Genomic DNA, 20,713 nt, shown 5'->3' with positions numbered 1-20,713 from the left:
ATGATGAGAAGTTTGGACTGGTAAACAGTTCGGAGATTGAATAAATTAAAGAAGGAATTAAGAGTCTAGTGCGCGTGCGTGGAAGTCGTTTGATGCCATATCTCAAATTGCAGACGCAAAATGATTCAAGCATGTTGCAGAATCCCTCTAGAAAGAGAGAAAGAAAGAAGCAGATATACGGCAGAGCTTCATCATCCATGTCGATGCTTGGCGCTGTCGCTGGTCCACAGTGAGTCCACTCGCGATCCCAATCCCCCATTTTAAATGCATCATCTATCCACAATGTTCTCAATCAATCAATCAATCAATCCAATCAATCCGTCACTGTCTATCGTCTGTTCTCCAGTGTTTGACGTACAAGTAAGCAGCACAAGCTTCGTCCAATTAATTAATCCCCGAGTGTCTCCGGCCACGCTTCGGTGGCTCCCTCCACCATCACCGCCCACGATAGATTACGAGACCTTCCCACTTACGGAATTAATCCTTCAGTGGAATTCCATGCATCTCTCTCTACCTCTTTATAAATGCCACGGCCAATTTTCGCCACTCCCCACCAGTAGCGACGAGCTTTGCCTTTGTTCGCGCGCCGGCTCATCTCTCTCCCTGCTCCACCTTGCATCGATCGATGGCCAGGCCGCCCTCAGCCGCCGTAGGCTCGGTCGCCGACGCCGCCACATGGTACGCGGCGTTATTCCTCGGCGCGCTCGTCCTGCTGAGCTCGCTGCAGGAAGGCGGCCCGGCGGAGCTGGACGAGCTGGCCGGCGGCGGGCGGCTGGTACTGGCCCGGCCCTGCGATGAGATTTACGTGGTGGGCGAGGGGGAGACGCTGCACAGCATCAGCGACAAGTGCGGCGACCCCTTCATAGTCGAGCGGAACCCGCACATCCACGACCCCGACGACGTCTTCCCCGGCCTCGTCATCATGATCACGCCGTCGTCCAAGCCTCCTGTGTAGGTACCAGAAAGATATACAAAACGATGACGTTAAACTGATCATGATCCTCACTGTAAATATATGTATGCATGTAGATCGTTGAAACTCAACTTAAAGGAATCAAAATCCTTCATTAATTTCCACTATCAATGAAACAGACAATCATACATGGTTGTTTAGCTACAAGAGCATCACAATTCTTAGTAAGTGCCGATCAAGGGCTCAACCATGATTAAACATCACTTGCAAACTTATAGTTCGATGGGTGCATTAATTAATTGACAGGGCAAATTGAACAAACAAACTTATTGAACCGACAAGAAAGAATGCTACAGACCAACTTAGGAGGCAGATGTCTTCTGATTTGGCTGGAAAACATACTTGATGAGAGACTCCTTGATTGGAAGAAGTTCTGGGAACTCATACTTCAGTTTGGAGGTATCCAGTTCGTTGTTGCTCCGCGGAGCAACGATCACCTTCGCCTGCTCCTCGAGTGTGAAATTTTTCCACGTGAATTTGGGATCGATGTAGTCTCTGTACATCTCCAGAATCTCGTTGTGGCTCACCACACCGGGATTGGTGAAGTTCCATATGCCGGTGAGGTTCCTCTTCGCCATCTCGATTGATATGGGCAAAAGTTCATCCAGAATGGTCATGGAGTTGGGTATGTTGACGACCTTATCGTAGCGGGTGATTTTGGTGATGAAGTTGCGAGGGTTTGCCAGGTCAGATGAGATGGGCATTCGAACGCGGAGGGTGCAAACGTTCTCGTAGTTCTTCAGCAGCTCCTCAACCTGTACAAATTGGATAGACAGAGTCTTAAACGACATAATTTGGATAGCGGTACTTGAGAACAAAATGGAATATATAGTAAACCAAGTAAATCCATAACCACATATTTAGTAGACACCAGGGTAATTAGCTCATAACATAAGCATAGTAGTTGTTACTGCTCTGATGACAATGTTCTGTCTCCAATGGATCTAAACAATGCACCTCCATCTGTTAATTATGAAATATTTACGGCATGTATGTATCCTAAATCAACAGATTACATCAGAATATTGCCTTGACGATCTAGTAACAACTAAACCAAAAAGTAGTATTCATATATCCAAAGTCCAAATATCTCCAAACTATTGCATCCAAGGAAAAGTATAATTGATATCCCAAACCTTTTCTAAAATCAGAGGTATCTATACACCCAGTTCAAGGCTCCAAGTACTTTCTAAGATTAGAGGAATAGTATACACCATCTCCAAGTTTGAGCAAAAGAGTTTGACCATAAAGAAGGGAAAAACAACACAATATTAGGTAAACTCTCCCCCTCGTCCTTAAATTTGACTGTTAGAATGCTTTTGATTCTGTGAGTTGGATGGCACTTGAGAAGATTCTAAGCTTGTGAATTGTGAATATTATCACTTCATCCTTCTCACTGACTCTCTCCTCACGATTTTAAAGCATGAGCACTCGATGGGATTGACTAGTGGGGCTGCATGATATTGCCATTCAGCTAGTTTTCATATCCTTTGGTATGCATATGATAATTATTATTTATCCTTACAGACCCTTCTTCTATAATATCTAATTCTTGCGATCCAACTAATTCTGAAGGTGGACGATCCAATCCCATGGAAGTTTCCCACCAACTACAAAGATAAAACCGGTAAGCGCAGATGTCCACAGCTCAATGATCCAACGTCACCAGTAGTTCGAACACTGTAGACGTTCGAAAATGTACAACGTGAGAATCGAACCTTCACTGCATGGGTTATCTGCCTTGCCGTTTAGCACCGTGTCCCGGGAGCTTCTATATTGCATCTTTGTATCCTTGCCATGACCTTCGTGCTTTTATTTGTTTGAAGATCAATCTGCAAAAATGCATTGCTTCATTGGCTCTTCCTCTGCAATTGAAGAATCTTTGTGAACATTTTTCAGTGCCCTCTAAAGCCATGCCCATTAGCCACTTGAGTTCCCAATTTAGCATCCATTGGTCAAATCAGAGCATTGGGACAAATTGCTCTTTGGGATCTCTGAAAGGTTTGATCAACGCCATAAAACTTTCTTATTGATAGGGAGGAGGCTCATTCAAGTAACTAGTGCCCTTTCCACCATGATTCCCTACCTCTGCATGTATACTAAATTCCCAGTTGGATCATCTGTAAGATTGATAGGGTGAAGGCAGATTCTTTTGGTTTGATCATGATAGCAAGTCTCCCTATCCAAATGCTTAGTCCAAATAGTGGTGGCTGTTCACATATACCAAACTCCCCTTGGGTGCAAGTGATTAGCTTGACATACATCCTTAGGACCACATGACAACCGGCTATCCCGATAGATAATGATGTTTTACCTGGAAATTTATATGCCATGCTTGAGAATCTTGTTCTGTGAGTATCATCTTGGCAGTGTCACAGTCTAGTAGTATTTCCTCCAGGTTCCATAGCTGGTATAATGGAAACCTCTTGCAAAATTTCATCTCACAGACTTCTCTGTCAGGAACAGTTCATTGGATGGGTGCTTCCTTTACTCTAGTGTAGCATTCGACCTCCCCCACCCATGTTAAAAACTTTACAAGACTAGCTCTTAACAAAGAAGCTCCTGTACCATCTCAGATTTGTGAACTCAGTCAGGTGGATAACATCATGGAGAAAAGTTAGCATTTCTTCTTTAGATTCTCCATAACTGTAACTGGTTGGAGGATTATTGGTAAAAAATTTTTCAGCTAGACAAACAAGATTCTTGAGAGCAATTATTTAAAAATAAGGGAGGCCTGTGACACCTTTGCACGGGCATGGCTCTTTTCTGTATGGACTTCTCTCTGAGCACTAATCTCTAATGAGCAATCCTAGGATCTCAACAACATTTTCAACAAATGGTTGGACTTGCAGAGTACATACCATAAGAAGAAATAGATTTGGCTCACACTCATTTTCGGCAGAAACTAAGGCAGAATTCAGCAGTTGGCCGGCATTAGATATAGTGGGAAGGGAAGAAGCCGTCTTTTGAATACCTATAGCAGAGAACCCTGTTAAGGCTCAAAAGTTTGACTGGATTCTCACTGTGCTTATCATTAGCCTGACTCTCTATATTGGAGGAGAGATGATTTTGCATCAACTGTTAAACCTTGGCATACTAGTAAATCAGAGTGAACTGTTGCTCACTCAAATCCTTTTTTAAAAAAACAGGTATTATCTCAGGGGAACGGAAATGGAGTCATTCTTTAAAATTTGGACACATCACACACCATCACATTGCCAAGACATTTCAATCCCACTTTATCAGCATTACCACCATAACCTATCCTGGTTAAGAAACTTTGGGACTCCTCTACTCCACTTGACTCCCCCTTCACTGAATAAAGTCTTGGTGCTCTCCTCTCCTTGGTGACTTGAAGAGCAACAAGCAACAAAAGTGTGGTTCAATGTAAAGCCTAGACACATAGGAGAGAGAGGAGCAAAAAATCCACTGCATGAAAAAAAATGCAGAGTACAGGAAGATAACCATAACTGAAACCACTCAAGACATGTAATAATATGGATGGTTAAAATCCATAGCAACTTAACATAGAGTGTGGGCCTAAAAGAAATGTGCTCTTAGGAATTAGAGATAATCTACCAGGGTTAGCAAGGGCCCTGTTCCTGATGGCACTTTAAACTTGGAAAACATAGAAGATCATAGTTATGTCACATCAATATGTGGAGAAGTTTTTGAATGTCAAAACATTTCTTGGATCATCTATAAACTCCTTTTAATAATGCAGAGGATTCTTCAACTGGGAAATCTCTCCCATTTAACCCCAAAAAAGATTAACGGTCATTCAAGTGAATTATGAGGTTGATAAAGTTGAATATGCCTTCAATATAAAATAACTTGACATTTTAAATTGTAGCATTACTTATACAATTGCAAATTCTTAGCAATCTTCTACACATTTTTTACTTTTTCCAATGGTGAATCGTAATGTTATTAAGCCTAATATATTTCATATAGTGATCTATCTTATTTATAATGCCATATTTTTCATTATTTCAGAGATAGCCAACATTTTGTATGAACTAGAGACGTTGTACAAAAGTCTCATTGATACAGTTAGTCCTGACACAATTGGCAATATGTGGTTGGGCTAAAGTATTATACATAATTGTTCTGTTCCTGGATGATGCAAACTGATTCTCCATAACAACATTGGATAACCAAATTCTCAGACAACACAGGTTGACCTTTCAAATCAGGATCAGAGTAATGCAAACTGGGTGGCATATTTTTGTCTAAATGGTTGAGCAATTTAGACATAGTATACATATATCATGGATTAGCAATAATAATCTATAGTAATCAAGGAAAAAACAAAGAAACAGGAAATGAGAGCTAACTTTTTTATTTCTGAAATTTCCTACATAGATAATGTTAAGCAAAAAAAACACAGTTAAGTTTACACAAACTGTTCTCCATTTATCATTTTTCTCCCTGCACAAAAATGGTAAATCATAATTGCCTATGAAGCAAGGCTGTAAAAGGTCATGAAAGTGATAACACACTGTAAACAACAATAATATGGATAAGATATTCGAATTTTGGTCAACTTATCTTTTACAAGTGAGTGAAAATGCAACAGAAACAATTCCAAACTGAACGGCCACATAATAAATTAATAATACTTGACACAGTTTGAAACTAAGACCTAATGGATGTTTATTTTTACCATGTAATTGAAGCCCCAAACAACCAAATTAAGATGATAGAAGGCATTAAAGAAAGATGATAGGAAATGATAAATTTGATTTTTGTTCTTTATGATGGGGCCAGATGGAAGTAGACATATATATACAAGGCACAGAAAAGTAAGTGATAGCTACATAAATAATCACGTGTCCATGGAAGTATATATCCCACAGCCGATGGAGCTAGCAGTGGCATATGCCAAATTTTCCTAGATTCACACTTGTCCTTTCTACCCAAGCTTTCCGAAGCAACTTAAATAAGGTAAGGATAACAGATCCAGATTTTAGGCACGTGAAGATGATAGGAAAAAGAAGTTCCCAATCATTTTGCACCAATTTATTCGGTGAGAAAAATTTATGGTTACAGATAAATCCTCAAACATTCATCATTCTCTAAGGTAGATTAATGCTATAATTGCATTAGATGTTAATAGATCGACTGCAAGACAAAAGTTTCGGACTAGTCAAATGATCCGATGACTGCGGAATAAAAGTTCTCAAGTAGTAAATGATCCGATTAGATCACCAACAGGAAACAGTTTTAGCTACCTTACACAGCCTACCGACATTTTCAAGCACAAGATCGACCAACATTCTTCGCGTATTTGTCTCTTGTGACATACGCATTCACATCAAAATGCCCCCTTTTAGTAATTCCAAGCTAACTGAACGCCATATACTGACCTTTGAATCAAGATCCGAACAGAAGATCTAAACCAATCGCTTAGGAGGAAGCAAGATCTACAACGATAGGTGAGGTATGAGAAAGATGGGATCACCACATACCATGGCCTTGGTCTTGGAGTAAAAGGAACCGACGAAGTTAGGCGTGTCCTCCTCCACGAAGCCGACGCCGGAGCCGAGAGGGTGCTTGCCATCGTACTCAAAGATGCATCCGGTGGCGTAGTTTATGAGAATTAGGCCACGCTCGCGGCAGACGTCGGCGAGAGTGAGAGTGCCAACGACGTTGGCTCGGATGGTTTCCACGCGGTGGGTCTCACACCAGTCGACGTTGGGGCGACCAGTAACTCCGGCGGCGTTGAATACGTGCGTAGGAGAGTTTCCGGCGATGTCGTCCTCGAGCTGGGCGCGGTTCTCGAGACGGCCGGCGCCGTAGGCGAAGGCGATACCTCGCTCGGTGCAGAGGCGGCCCAGCAAGCCGCCGATCCAGCCAGTCCGGCCATAAATGAGGAACTTGAATCCGGAGGCCTCCGAGCCGTTCTCCGTCTTGAGACCCATCGATTGGACGAGATCCGGGAAGGGGAGAGGGAGGTGTTACACGAGGGTAGCCGCTCCGTGGCTATTATAGCAGAAAAGCTGTGACATTCACCGCCCTCTGAAATCGGTATATCCGGTATAGCGTCCGTTACAACCGCTGAGATCGATAATGTAACAGCCGAATGGATCCGAAATCCCACCGTCGCATTCTTTGGCGCGAATCTCTACCGAACTCAGTTCGCAGGATCACTCAAGATCCGAACAACGTGGACTGGTTTCTGCGACAAGTTCGCATAATTATTATTATTAATCTGACATATTTGGCAAATATTTGGTTTTAATATAATTCACTAAATAAGCTTAAATGTTGACTATTCCAAACAAGTCAAAATCAAGTCGCTTTTTTGGGATTTGTTCCCCACACCGACCTGCAGATAAACGATCCGTCTTCCCTTCACCTTCACTTGCAGCTAAAGCAAAGTATATTTTGGTGGAAAAGAGATTGAAATGATTAGGAAAAAAAAGTATCAAAGATATTGATTGGTAGTAGATTAAAGGACTAAATCTTCCAAATTCTATCGAAAATTGATGAAAATTCACTCAACATTGGGGAGACGGCTATAAATAACTGGAATCGGCCGAACCCATATCAAATGCGCGAAGTCGCCGGCGGCAGTAGAGGAGCATCGCCATGGCCGCCGCTGATGAAGTAGTGAGACGGAAAAGCACAAGGAGGGCACATCATCAGCAGTGGTATACATCATGAACCTCCTCGGTGAAGTGATGGGCGCTGAAGAAGAAGAGTACTGAAAGAAGATGATGAGCGGCGAAGAGTCTCGAAACCGTAAAGAATCATGGAGTCTCGTTGGTTCTCGACCGCCCACTTCTTATGCATCTTGTAGAAGGTCAATCCGGTTACCAAGCTGTGGATCGATCTAGCCTGGTGAGCCACACCGTCGGCCTTAGCCTCGCAAGCTTCGTCAGACCGAGCTCTTCACCGAGGAGTTCATCGCAGTGCCATATATGTACTTGAGGTCATAAAATCTTCCTCTGAAAATGTTGTTCGCCACCGGAGAAGCGGCCTTCCGCCGGTCATCATCTTCATATATCAAGTATCCTACATCGCACGCGCCATGAAATGCCATAGATGAACAATCATCGCCGCCGCCGCCCGCTGGCCGCCGCCGAATAACTTCTCTCGGAGCAGCGTACCGCAGCGAGCAGAAAACGATGCCGCGAGCATCTCAACGGTGGGAGCCACCGGAGAGCTACGCATCATCAACAACAAATCTCGCTCATTCTACTATCAAATATATTTTATATTATATATGAAAAAAATAATACCATGAACATCTAATATAAATTTTTTAATTTCAATTTTCACTTCATTTAACATAAATATTATACCTTAAATATTACATCTTAAATCTTAAAAAAAATTAATATATATATATTAGATACTGATGGAATGTGGAGCCTAAGATGATCAACGTATTTAATTGATAAAATATAATTACGATTTAAATCCATATAATTATTAATATTAAATAATATTAATAATTAAAAATAGATTACATAAAAGTTGTCCGAGTGTCATATCATTAGTATATTCATAAGAATTTTATAATCTTATCAAGGACCTCACTTCCTGTAAAATTATTTTTTATATTTAAAATTTTTTAATATCTTATCAATTTTATCATTGATTTGTTTCATTTTGTCGCTCTCTTTTGACTTTAATTTGTCCTTCTTTTTCATTGTCTTTTGCCCTATTAGATGAATGTGGATTTTACAGTCATCTACATCAATACTTATATCTGAATTTGATATGAAAGTGTGCCCTCTTGATTTGAATGTCCTTTCCTTTTTGGTAAAGTGATCAATAACTGATTATGAAGCATATTTCTTGATACTCTCTGAGAATTCTCCCCACATGCATATACTTGAAGTTCTTGCATATACTTGTTATTATTGTTGGCTTTTTATATCTTCAATGTATTCTTCTAATACATTCTTGTCACTCTAATCATTTTGATGATAAGTATAAAAATTAATGTAATTTGTAGAAAATTCATTCCATCAAGAAACTTATAGTAATGTGATTTTAGCTATTTTCAAATTCTCGATATAGTTCCAGTAGACGATATTTGTTGTAGTATCAGTGATATGTTTTTCCAAAAAGTTTGATCATTTTAGTCATTATCAAATTGATCCTTCATTGGTACTGATAGTAGCCTATGACTTCACAAGGATCACATCGTCATCGAGAGATTAAACTATTCATTTCGAGTCATCTATCTCTAATATAGAAGATAACATTTTGGGTTCTTTTTCGTTGATAGATGCATCGACACTAGCCCTTCTTAATTCGTTTGAATGCATGACTAATGGTTACAGGAGAAGATAATATATAAGGTAGAGATGACATCGTAAATTGGCTGCCCGGCCATGGCCAACCAATTTTGGAATGGATACATACCAAATGGAGTTGGAGTGGCATTATTTGGAAAAAAAATTTAAAAACTTTGAAAATTTGAGAAATTTGAAGGATATTATGAAACATATGAAATATTTTAAAATTTTGAAGGGTATTGTGTGAGAGAAAAAATTAAAAATATTGGCCTTTTAGATGAATATAGCATTTTGGATTTTGGGAAGATGTGTTATTTTTCACATTTGAGAATTCAAAAGATTTGTAAAAAACATATTGAAATTGATACGAGGAATGAAAAATAAAGATATATTTATAGATAATCATTGAATAATGGTTAAAAAATTAGCTGTTGAACAATGGTTTAAAAACTTAACAATTGAATTAGCCATTGTATTTTTTTGTTGTCTATTTTTGAGAGTTTGAGAATACAGTGTTATTGTATTTTCAAACCAATAAGACACATTCAAAGCAACAATAAGCATCCAAAATGTTTACTTGTGCAAATGTATTTATTTCGATTTCTTTTGATTTCATTTGTATCTTTGTATTTACTTGTGTTTGTTGTAAAAATAGCTTGCAAAAGATTAGCTTGTAAAAATAGCTTGCAAAGGTATTCGAAAAAGAAAAATTTATGATGAAGGGAGATCACAAAAAATAGGTTTGGATTAGTCACCTAAGATGCGGATATGAAGTAAATTTTGGAATTATAAATGTGATCATAAATTTGAGTGAAGATGTCCGCTACACATTGAAATGATGAGCTCGTAATCAAGATAAAAATCAATTTGAAATTATTCACCCCTTCTAGCTCGTTCAAGATGTTCATCAAATCGATTTGGTGCAGTATCACCGACTTAAAGTAATATCAATATTGAAAGTATTAATGATAGAAGGTTATTTTAATAAAAATATTAATGAATTTATTATTATTATTATTTTACTTTATATTGCATAGAATATTTTTTTAAAAATATATAAAAAATACATTTTAAAGAACATTTTGCACGAAACAAACCCTAATAATAGCTTTTCAAATTGTTATAATTCTTATGAAAAATATTATCATTTTGATTTTTGAAAGATCTATCAAGATCTTTGTCTTGTTTGCTAGCTAGCGCTGTCATCTCTTCGACTATAAAAACTCTTCTGCATTTGCTTAACCGTTGCCTTGAAGAATCATTCTACTCCGAGACGAGCGTCGAATATCAAGCGGTCGGCGATTGCGGGCGACGAGAAGGCACATCGCCATGGCGACCCACCTCGGCGACGAGGACGACACCATCGAAACCCTAGAACGCCTCCTCCAAATCAGCAAGAGCATGGCCGGCCGCGCCAGTCTTAACGCCGAAGGAATCCTACCCGTCGCCCTTCGCCGCCTTTCCTCATCTCCTGAGCCGCTCCTTTTGCATCGTCTTTTACTCGTCCGAAACCTCTGCTACGGCGACTGTGCCAACCAGGAAGTCTTCCTCTCTGCCGGCGGCCTCGATCGGGTCGCCTCCGCCCTCATCAGCCAGCCCTCCGTCAACTTGGATACCGTTCGGACGGTGCTTCAGATCGTGGCCAACTTCGCTGCCAGTGACGAGGCGCACAAGGAAGCGGTGTGGGCTCGGTTCTTCCCCCTCTGGTTTCACGAGATGTCTAGGTCGAGGGACGCTACCGTTCACAATACCCTCTGCAGGGTCTTGCTCAACTGCTGTACTGCAGGGAAATGGCGCCGGAGGCTGAGCGAGCTTGTCGAGATCGAGAGGGGATTACCAATTCTACGGAACATCGTCTCCACCATGCTCCGAGGTCAGTTTCTACGGTTGATTTTCTGCAATCTTTATAGTTCTCACACGATTTAGAATGTTTCTGGCATTCTAAATCCTAAGCTCAAGGTATTGCACTAATCTTTCAATCTTTCTTAAGAGTTTTCTGACATAAAACAATATTTTCTTCAACTCTTGGATCGTTCTTCACTTGATTATATTATTCTTTTTTTCATCTCTATGTAATTTAACCTGAAATGCTCAGTAGGTTATGCTTAGTGTTATTGAAATTGTCTTCATTTTTTTTAATTAATTGCAGTTATTCAGAACGAAGCGCCCTTCTACTTTCTCCTAGGAAAAGCTTGTGTCCAGGAAGCATATTTTACCGTTGTGTTCCAGGGCTTAAGCTCCAATAATTTCATCGGCATTGGGAGGTGTGGTGTTAACTTCACCGAAGACCAAATATTCCTTCTTCGAGTACTATCAGATTGCTTGCAAACCTTTCCTCGACATCTTGAAACCGTTTCTAAAAATTTTGCACTTGGTGTTCTTGAAATTTTGGTAGAAGCTTATAGGGTTATCAGCGATAGTTCCCTAACTGAATCTAATGCCATGCTTGGTCCTGCAAATAATGCCTTACATTTCTCACTCCTGATCTTGAGGGAGATGTTCTCTTGGAAACAAAGTGTCACAGCAATTGAGGACCCTGCTGACTCATTTCAATGTGAAGATCTGGTAGAGCTTCTTTTAAGATTTCTTCGAGAACTTGAACCCCCTATTACTACTGATGATGAAAAAATAGAGGCTTTGTTGAACCCAAAAGTGCCCCTTTATCTTAACTTCCGAAAGGATGTAGTTTCTGTTATTTGCAATTATTTAGGTGGAAGGAAGCAGGTTCAAGATGAGATCAGAAAGAAGCATGGGATCCCCCTTTTACTGCAACAGTGCATTGTGGAGGAAATTTATTATCCTAACCTGAGAGAAATTGCCTCATTAACTATTCGAAACTTGCTGGAAGATAATCTAGCCAACCAGTATGAAGTCGCCCAACTCGAATTGAAAGAGCCAGTCATCACACCTCAAATTGCTCAAATGGGACTGATGGTGGAAATAGATGAGGACACTCAGTGCCCAAAGTTGGTAAATATTCTCGTAAGTTCTTATCAAATCTTTATCATTCAGGATCAGTAAAGAAAGAGGCATGTGAAAGTAGCTCTTGTTTAAATTTAGTTAGGAAGTATGGTTTTATTATTCATTTCACTTGTTTGCTTTATCCCATTTTTGAAGTTTCTCAAAGTAATTCTGAGACTGCTTGTTTGTGAGGTTGACATGTCAAACCTTTTCAAACAAACTAAAGTAGGGTTGTCATGCTGGTCACGGATAGTTTTGCATGCAACATTCATGTTATGCAACGTAATAAGTGGATTTATATGCTTGAACTGTGAGATTGGCATATAGGAATTGAACTTGGAATTTAATGTTTCCTAGGCTAATGAGAATACTCCTTGGTGTTAATTTCTTTGTAGTTGGATACCAACCATACATTCAATGGAAATACAATTTCTATACTATTGGACAAAATTTTCTTGAATTTGAATAGAACAGACTTGACACAACACCTTGCTTGGATTAAACCTTTTCCTACATGGAACAAGAGGATAGAATTATAACAAAAACCAAAGAAAGTAAGTAACACTTGTGACATGAAGCTTTTCCCCCTGCAGGGGATTGCATTAGTTATTTTAGATAAAAATGAATTTATTCTTACGATAATTTGCTGAAGTTTGCATGCACTAAAAAACAAAGAAGCATGGAGCATGGTAGTTAGGAGTGTATCAAGATCTAGGGTGTTACAATTGGAATTAAATGATTTAGATCTTATGAGTCTATGTTCCAATCACAAATTTACATATTATTGGAACAAATTTCATTTATATGGTATTCTTTTAATTTTTAATAAAATGATTCCTGAAATCCGAGTTGTTCCATGCTAGACAAACCTTGTTAGATGGTTTTGAATTCTTATTTTAGGAAATTTATTCTATTCTGTCGCACTTGAGATCATCTGGTCCAGGGTTCAAACTTTTATATCATCAGTTTTTTCATAATCTGGAACTTCTGAATAGATAAACTTTGCATCTCTACAAGACAATGAATTTCCTTGGCTAATCTCAAGTCTCCAGAGTCCAATTTGTTCTCGTCCAACTCCATGATTGTGCATGGCTGCATTGAAGGCCATGGATCAACTAATTGTGGTTTATGTTGAGTGGATAGGCACTGCTACTTGCGTTTCTGATTATAGATTTTTCCCTTGAATGAATGCCCTTTTACCTCGACATTTGTGGTTTTATAGATGCTTACTTGAGTATCCTGGTTTTTGTTGGACAGGTAAAAGAAGAAGAAGAAGATTTCTGAAGTTTTGATCAGAAATTGCCTTTGGACTCGAGAAGCTACATGACATACATTCTCATTCCTTCCTTTGCAAGTGGCTCATTGATCGTGCATATATTGGAGAAAGAAAAATGGAGTATAGAAACTTTATTATGGCTTAATAATCCTGTTTACAGGAATCTTATTTTTCTCTTAGTTGTTTTGTTGTCTACTCTTGTGCCGTAAGAAAATAACATGAAAATTGTTATCGATGTATTTGTCTATTTGTAGGTATCAGACAATTTGCAACACTTATATCAAATGATTTAAAAAAAATTTCCTGCAATCTGATCATCGGAATTTCTGTCAGTTTTTTACTGCTTTCTTTTGCCAATATGTGGAGTCTTAAACAAGTTGTTGACAAAACAGAGCATCGAGTGCTTCATTTATTTTTGCCAATCCAATCACATCACACTTCTCGACTCATCCGCCCCAGATGCTTAGCCTACTTCTTGACCAGGAGCGGGCCGACGTTGTCACCGGTGGCTTTGTTGTGCTCGACGTGGCTTCCGTCGCAGAGCGGGAACGTGCCCAATCTCCAGCACCTGATTACAGATCTCAATGAGAACGCTTGGTTGGAGAGAGGAACATGGACAAGGAGGAGGAGGAGGAAAGCGGAGTGAGTACCGGCAGTAAGCGGTGAGAGGCTTGGTGAGCTCGGCGGCGACGACGGAGTCGACGACCTTCTCCTCGTTCTTGCGGACGTCGGGGTTGATTCCGCCCTCGGCGCGGACCGTGAAGGCGGCGCCGGCAGCGGAGCGGCTGCGGGGAGCGGCGCGGATCTCGAGCGAGGAGGAGGGGAGACGAGCTGCGGCGGTGAGCATCAACGAAGACGCCATGATCGGATGACGACTTGGGTATGGTAGGTTGAGATTGGGGGACGAGCTCCGCCGGGATAATATACCGAGGGTTAGGTCTCGTGGAGAGCACCAGATTAGCAAGCAGCGGAGGGTTGTGGCACTGATAGTCTGACACGTAATATTTTAAATAAATAAATGAATGAAAATGATTGATGGTAATATTTATCGAAAATAAAAAATACAGTAAAATACAATTTTCTTTGTCAGATCATTTGGGCCATAATATAATAATAATAGATTTGGCATTTGTCCGTTGGGAGTGCTGAAAGGTCTTCGTTTAATGAGCTCATTCATTCACGATGTTCACTCGATAGTTCGAATGGACAAATCTCCTGATTCATTAAAAAACGATCTCTGGTTTATAATCTCCATTTAGGAATCTCACTATTTCATTAATGTAACATTTTGGCTGTTGATTTTTTTTAACTAATAATTTCTTTTTTGAAAATTATTTTAAAAAACAATTAGTTGGTGAGGTCAAGTGGATTGGCTCACTTGGTGGCTCACTTGGGCCAAGCTAATGAAGATTATGTTGAACAAATTAATTGGGTCAATTAGTCTAATCAAATTGATCGATCGGATTAGCCTATCAAAGCAAGTCATTTGATTGGGTTGGATTAGACAGGTTGAACGATCTAGATGAGCCAAGTAATTTGGGCGAGCTAATCAATCTAAGTGGGTCAAACGTGCCAATTAGTCCAGTTGGGCGAACCTAGTGAGGCTGAATTATTTGATTTTTTTTTCCCAAAGTGACTAGACACAAATAAAATATTTTTCAGTAAAGTTTAATAACACATCTAAATCACAAAGAAAGGAGAGCAGAGAGACAAATTTGATGAAGGAGGAGGGGTTGAATATTTAAAGATCATTTTAATAATCTTCAATCTTCTTTCTCAATAAACCGCATCTTGAACTAGATCGCTATCGCCATTGTCAGCATCCTGCCGGCCATGATCCAACGCCCTTGTCCACGAAGGCAGTTTGATAATAATAATAATAATATATTAAAAAAAAACTAGCTATGTCTTTTTGATCCATCTATGCTTCTTCTTCCTTTCACAAATCACGTAGAAATTCTTCCATGAACTTCAATTTCCCTTTGCAGTATGTAGAAGTAGTATCAGCCCGTCGAAGTAAACAGGCCATGAGACATCACTGATGAAAGGAATCAAGTGTTATTGTTGTTTGGAACGGTTCCCCTTCCCAGTTTCTAAAACAGACCATATCACATAAAAACAAGATCTTGAGGCGCCAAGGAATAAAAAAAACAGAGATTAAAACGACAAGATCTTCCAAATAAACAACCCAACTGATGGCATTTAAATTACTCAGATGGAGACAAGGGCTCAAATCCAGGCCGTAGACTCCGAGCTTGAATTAGTTGAATAATGGGACCATGAAAGGGATCTACCTTCGGATGGTCCATGATGCCTCAGAGCTGCCAAAATTAATCAGAGTTATTCAATGCATGTTACCTCTTTGGCAAAACTCTTTAATGCAGTCGCAAGGCACTCTCAGTTTCTGTCTCTTGCTACTCTTTTGGGATATCAACACAGTCTGAGATCGAGGCTGAAAATGTTCAAAGTTGCCAAAATCTTTGCTGCTTTATAGAAGTTTCCATTAGGTTGACATCATCTGCGAATACCTCTGTGCTCTCAGCTTTTTGTTTCTCATTTTGACTGCACGACTTGGTAGAGAACAAGCCGTAATAAGTCCCTGCAATGATCAAAATCAGCAAACAAAGCGATGAGATTTAAGGACGAAATAGTATGAAATGATGCTAGCCTTACCTGAAAAGGATTAAGCTTCCTTTTTCAACCAAATGTAAGGGATCACATTCAGATTTATCTTCTACCACTCTACAAGCAGTTTCATTGGAGTTCTTAGTGTTCCTGAACACTAATTATATATGCAAGCACAATTCATGCTGCAGATTCTAGAATTTCACTGTTGGGTAACACAAAAGTCCGAGAAAGAGTAGGAGCAATTCGACTTACGAGTATAAGAGACCACTATATTTTACATTCTCTGAAGAAGAAGAAAAAAAACTACTATAATTGAAGCTCTTAATGTTTTCTTTGAACCAAACAAGCACAATTGAAGCTGTAGATGTTAGTTTTTTATGCCAGTTGAGTGGCAACCAAGTTTGGGGTGTTGGAAAAAGAGAAATGGTAGAGTCAGAAGTGTCCATATCAAAATCAATAGCAAAGAATTCAAGAGCACATGCAATGATACCCTGTCCTACTCATCAAGACAAAAGTAATCAGCAAGTAAGCCTCAACCTCATCAATAAGTTAATGGCATTTGGCAAGTTGGCTGGATTCTTACCTTCGTTACTTTCTCACTCGATGAAGATGAAATTACTGTGTCACGACCATTGAAGCTTCAATCTTGTGGCTGCTGAGGATGACACAGTATTAATCTCAACCACCCAGTAAACTGAAACAAGATGTTATCTGTGCCTCAACGATGAGAATTAGCCCAAAAAGGTTCTTTCAACAAAATATCATTGTTCAACTAGAAAAACAAACAACAAAGCCTAATGTTCTGAAGCATTGCTCCTATTTGAAGAGTTTGATAAACAATTTCCCACAAATGAAAAAATCATCTCCACTCCAAGAAAATCTTGGTTTCATGAAAATACAATTGCAAGTGTAATCAAAGAACAAATTGGGAATTGGAAAAAGAATCATATTTTTCTAACTTTATGGGTCCCCTGCAGTTGCTTGTTCATAAATTAGTCATACACCCACTAAGTTGGCATCCAATTCATGATTTGACTTTAGAGTCAGATCATGAATTAGTTTTGATCGATTCCAGATACTGCACAATTTCTGCCATACTTGGCCTCCTTGATGGTGTTTCCACAGTGCAAATTAACCCTAACTTAAGGACCTGAATCAATTCAGTCTCTGAGAAACCCCTTAGCCTTCTATCGAAACAATCAGATGCAGTTCCATCCTCCAGAATACCCCTCACGTAATCCTGCAATACCACCACCTTAGATGCCCCTCTGCTTTCCACGGGCTTCCTTCCAGTAACAATCTCCAACAGAACCACCCCGAAGCTGTAGACATCACACTTATCGCTATATCTTAAGCTCTGTGAAGCCAATTCTGGGGCAACATAGCCAACTGCTGTGTGAAACTTGGTCAAGGCATAACTACCTAGGATTGGTAACAGTTTTCCCAGCCCATAATCAGATAGCTTAGCTTCGTATTCTTCATTTAGTAGTATGTTTGTAGACTTGATATTAAGATGTAGAATTTGGGGCTTACAATCATGATGAAGATATGCAAGAGCCCTTGCTGCTCCAGTAGCTATATTGAATCTCCTAGACCAGAACAAATCACCCGTGCTACCACTACTAGTACTGCCTGAGTTCAGATTGCGTGAACCATGGAGATGATCATATAGATTTCCATTAGGAACAAACTCTGATAGAATTAACTGCATAGTGGAAGACCAGTAGTAACCATTGAATGCCACTAAATTTGGGTGGCTGAGGCTACCAAGACGTCCAATCTCCTGCTCAAACTCTTCCTGGTTCCTGACATTGCCAAGTGTCTCGAGTTTCTTCACTGCAATTGAAACACCACCCTCAAATGTGGCTTTAAACACAGTTCCTATTGATCCACCACCAACGATGCAATCCTTGTCAAGCAATGCCTTGGTTCCTGCCTCCCAATCTTCATACCTAGATGGCAAACTCTTGCTGAAAAGAGCCAGCTTTCCAATGATCACGTTTGAGTTTGTTGAAACTGGAGTTGTGCTCTCGGAAACCAAGATCTCGTCCTCAATTTCCCTATTCCTAGTTGCCCGGATATTCATGACGGCGACCACGATGACACCAATCAATATTATAGCAGCTGCAACGATTGCTATGATTGCAGGGGTGGTCAATAATACTCTTGTTCTCCGAGGAGAGTTGCTTGAAGCACAGGGGGTACTCAATGGAGGGCCACATAACAATGGGTTGTTTAAGAATGACATGTTGGTAAACTGCTGGATTGTAGATGCTGATGGAATGGGTCCAGATAGATTATTGTTAGAAACATTGAAGAACCTCAACGAAGTTAAACCTCGAAGAGTTTCTGGTATGTTTCCAATCAGACGATTCTCTGAAAAATCAAGGTATTCAAGATATGTGAGCTGTCCCAGAGTTGAGGGTATGCTTCCATTGAGCTGGTTTTGGTGAAGGTCTAGGTATCTGAGGTAGGTAATGTTATTAAGGGTGTCCGGGATTCCCCCTCCCAAGCGATTGGCCGACGCATCCCTGAAAAATTGTGACATTGGAACTCATTGATTGCCTAGAGATAAGATTCAAAGAAATTCATGGATTGAGAAGATTTTAGTGGCTATAACTCACAACTCAAGAAGGAATCTGCATTGACTGAGTGAAACAGGAATCTCGCCGGAAAGCTGAAGATTGTGGACGTCCAGAATCTGAAGCAGCTCGATGCCCCCAAATTCCACCGGAATCGATCCTCCAATGCCGGCATTGTTCCCTAGCCTAAGAATAGAGAGAGACCTCATGTTCCCTATCTCCGGTGGAATGCTTCCGCTTAGACTGTTGAACCCTAAGTCCAGATATCTCAGCCCTCGGCAATTTGTGATGCTCTGTGGAATGCCACCCCTCAACTGGTTGCTAGAGACATCAAAGAACCCTAGTCTCGCACTGCAAACGCTGATCTCCGGAATCTCCCCTTGAAAATGATTGGACGACACGTTGAAGTAGCTAAGATTTTGCAGGGCAAGGAGATCGAAAGGCACCGTTCCGGTGAAGGAATTGCTCCCGAGGTCGAAAAGTTCCAAGCTCTGGCACATCGAGACCTTGTCAGCGACTGTTCCCGATAGCGAATTCTGCCTCACGGAGACGTAGTTGATGGCTGGAGGCTGGCAGATCTGAGGGACGAGTTCTCCCGTGAGATTGTTGAAGGACAAGTCGATTCCAACAAGACTAGAGCAATTGGCGATTTCCAACGGAATCGAGCCAGAAAGGGCATTGTGAGCGAGGGAAACGAACCGCGTCCTCAGGCACTGACTAAAAAGGGCGGTGGGGATCTCTCCGGAGAAGGCATTGTAGGAGAGGTCGAGGAGGCGGAGCCCCGGGAGGCCGCCCAGGAACCCGGGGACGCCGCCGGAGAGGAGGTTTCTGCTGACGTTGAGCTTGCGGAGATTCCGGATAGCAGCGTACTCCGTCGGCACTCCGCCGGAGAACCGGTTGCGGAAGAGAGACACGATCTGCAGCGACAGGAGGCGGGAGAGCGAAGGCGGGAGAACGCCAACGAGGTCAGCGCCGTGGATGAGGATCTTCACGACGGCGCCAGCGTCATTGCAGAAAACGCCGGCGAAGTCGCGGCAGGGGTCGCCCCCGACAACCCAGGAAGCGAGCGCTCCGCCGGGGTCGGCCGTCACGTTGCCCTTGAACTCGAGCAGTACCTCCCTCTCCGCGTCCGCCGCCGTCTGCGCCTCCGCAGTCGACGAGAAAAACAGCGCGACGACGACTACAACGAGGCAGAGCCGGTTTCCCATTTTCAGACGGCGGTTCACTCCATTCGCGAGGACAGGCGAGGGGGAAGAGGGCGGAGTGTGGTCACCGCCTTCAACATGGCCGTTGGCGGCAGTAATGGCGGACGAGCGTAGTAGGTGAGCGGCTTATTATTGGCGAGGGTGGTATTAAATGGGTGGGAAGATCCGCCGGTGAACGGGTAATTAATGGCCAAGAGGAGGAAGCACGTGGTCTCGGTCCAGCCTTTGTCCTTCTCTCTTCCTTTTTCCCTTCATTATTCCTTCTCCTTCCGGGCATTGCATTCAGTGCTCTCTCTCCTCCCTACCATCACCGTTCACCAGCACAATACCGACCAGAGCAGCGCAGAGCAGAGCAAAAAGATACAAAGCAAAGAGAAGCCGATTAAGCATCTGGTTAACCCTTTTGGCTCCTCTAATGCGTGTGCAATGAATGGCTCGCGCAGTGGCCCAGACCATAGAAAGGTAGCAGCGAGCGAGACAGAGGTCAGCATCCTCTGCTTTCTCCTGCCTGCAGTTTTTAATAAAGAGGCTCTCAGTGTTGAAGAAGTCAGTGCCAGCGCAAACGCCAGGATCAAAACAATTCCAGCTCGTTTGCTCGATCTTATTTCACCATAAAATTGGCTCTTCGTGAAACAAAAAAATTGAATTAATAATTGAATCATTAATTGCTGAGTTGTCTTGTTAGTTAGATCCATGCTAGCGAGCAGCACAAAAATTAACCTGATCACAGCTACGATCGTATGGATTTATCTGCAGACGAATCATGAGTAGGGGAGGCATACAACAGGTGATGGTATCATACCAACGACACCGGTAGCGACATCCTCTTGCAT

At 41.2% G+C, this 20,713-nt stretch overlaps 5 protein-coding genes across 5 annotated transcripts; 2 read left to right on the top strand and 3 right to left on the bottom strand.

Moving 5' to 3' along the window:
- The first annotated feature begins 531 nt into the window (after window positions 1–531).
- On the top strand, window positions 532–1,071 carry LOC141842335 (uncharacterized). The gene has a single exon (XM_074730544.1). The coding sequence runs from the start codon at window positions 626–628 to the stop codon at window positions 953–955; it is 330 nt and encodes a 109-aa protein (XP_074586645.1). The 5' UTR covers window positions 532–625; the 3' UTR covers window positions 956–1,071.
- Window positions 1,046–6,918, bottom strand: LOC141842334 (bifunctional dTDP-4-dehydrorhamnose 3,5-epimerase/dTDP-4-dehydrorhamnose reductase-like). The gene is made up of 2 exons (XM_074730543.1): window positions 6,445–6,918; window positions 1,046–1,728 (listed from the first exon to the last, which is right to left on the bottom strand). Exons 1-2 carry the CDS (start codon window positions 6,895–6,897, stop codon window positions 1,276–1,278), a joined length of 906 nt encoding a protein of 301 aa, XP_074586644.1. The 5' UTR covers window positions 6,898–6,918; the 3' UTR covers window positions 1,046–1,275.
- A 3,639-nt stretch (window positions 6,919–10,557) lies between these two features.
- LOC141837356 (uncharacterized) lies at window positions 10,558–13,693 on the top strand. Its single transcript, XM_074724774.1, has 3 exons — window positions 10,558–11,101; window positions 11,378–12,210; window positions 13,447–13,693. Exons 1-3 carry the CDS (start codon window positions 10,558–10,560, stop codon window positions 13,471–13,473), a joined length of 1,404 nt encoding a protein of 467 aa, XP_074580875.1. The 3' UTR covers window positions 13,474–13,693.
- Window positions 13,694–13,841: 148 nt separating this feature from the next.
- Window positions 13,842–14,428, bottom strand: LOC141840191 (CDGSH iron-sulfur domain-containing protein NEET). Its single transcript, XM_074728108.1, has 2 exons — window positions 14,116–14,428; window positions 13,842–14,033 (listed from the first exon to the last, which is right to left on the bottom strand). The coding sequence occupies exons 1-2, from the start codon at window positions 14,325–14,327 to the stop codon at window positions 13,934–13,936; spliced, it is 312 nt and encodes a 103-aa protein (XP_074584209.1). The 5' UTR covers window positions 14,328–14,428; the 3' UTR covers window positions 13,842–13,933.
- Window positions 14,429–16,891: 2,463 nt separating this feature from the next.
- LOC141840193 (uncharacterized) lies at window positions 16,892–19,883 on the bottom strand. The gene is made up of 2 exons (XM_074728109.1): window positions 18,718–19,883; window positions 16,892–18,624 (listed from the first exon to the last, which is right to left on the bottom strand). Exons 1-2 carry the CDS (start codon window positions 19,881–19,883, stop codon window positions 17,142–17,144), a joined length of 2,649 nt encoding a protein of 882 aa, XP_074584210.1. The 3' UTR covers window positions 16,892–17,141.
- Between the last annotated feature and the right edge of the window lie 830 nt (window positions 19,884–20,713).

The sequence above is a fragment of the Curcuma longa genome, chromosome 11, assembly GCF_044706935.1.
Source record: "Curcuma longa cultivar G26 ecotype Majalengka, Jawa Barat chromosome 11, ITB_CL_G26_1.1, whole genome shotgun sequence".
In the NCBI taxonomy this organism is placed as follows: Eukaryota; Viridiplantae; Streptophyta; class Magnoliopsida; order Zingiberales; family Zingiberaceae; genus Curcuma; species Curcuma longa.
The sequence above is the reverse complement of the archived record's forward strand: the minus strand, read 5'-3'. Positions and strand labels throughout refer to the sequence as shown.

Excerpts from the sequence above, each read along its gene's own strand:
- LOC141840191 (XM_074728108.1), bottom strand. The coding sequence starts at position 14,327 with ATGGCGTCTTCGTTGATGCTCACCGCCGCAGCTCGTCTCCCCTCCTCC. Across the intron at positions 14,034-14,115 it reads CCTCTCACCGCTTACTGCCG|GTGCTGGAGATTGGGCACGT; the intron begins GTACTCACTCCG and ends ATCTGTAATCAG.
- LOC141837356 (XM_074724774.1), top strand. The coding sequence starts at position 10,558 with ATGGCGACCCACCTCGGCGACGAGGACGACACCATCGAAACCCTAGAA. Across the intron at positions 11,102-11,377 it reads CGTCTCCACCATGCTCCGAG|TTATTCAGAACGAAGCGCCC; the intron begins GTCAGTTTCTAC and ends AATTAATTGCAG. Across the intron at positions 12,211-13,446 it reads CAAAGTTGGTAAATATTCTC|GTAAAAGAAGAAGAAGAAGA; the intron begins GTAAGTTCTTAT and ends TTTGTTGGACAG.
- LOC141842334 (XM_074730543.1), bottom strand. The coding sequence starts at position 6,897 with ATGGGTCTCAAGACGGAGAACGGCTCGGAGGCCTCCGGATTCAAGTTC. Across the intron at positions 1,729-6,444 it reads ACTCCAAGACCAAGGCCATG|GTTGAGGAGCTGCTGAAGAA; the intron begins GTATGTGGTGAT and ends CAATTTGTACAG.
- LOC141842335 (XM_074730544.1), top strand. The coding sequence starts at position 626 with ATGGCCAGGCCGCCCTCAGCCGCCGTAGGCTCGGTCGCCGACGCCGCC.
- LOC141840193 (XM_074728109.1), bottom strand. The coding sequence starts at position 19,883 with ATGGGAAACCGGCTCTGCCTCGTTGTAGTCGTCGTCGCGCTGTTTTTC. Across the intron at positions 18,625-18,717 it reads TGCAGATTCCTTCTTGAGTT|GGATGCGTCGGCCAATCGCT; the intron begins GTGAGTTATAGC and ends ACAATTTTTCAG.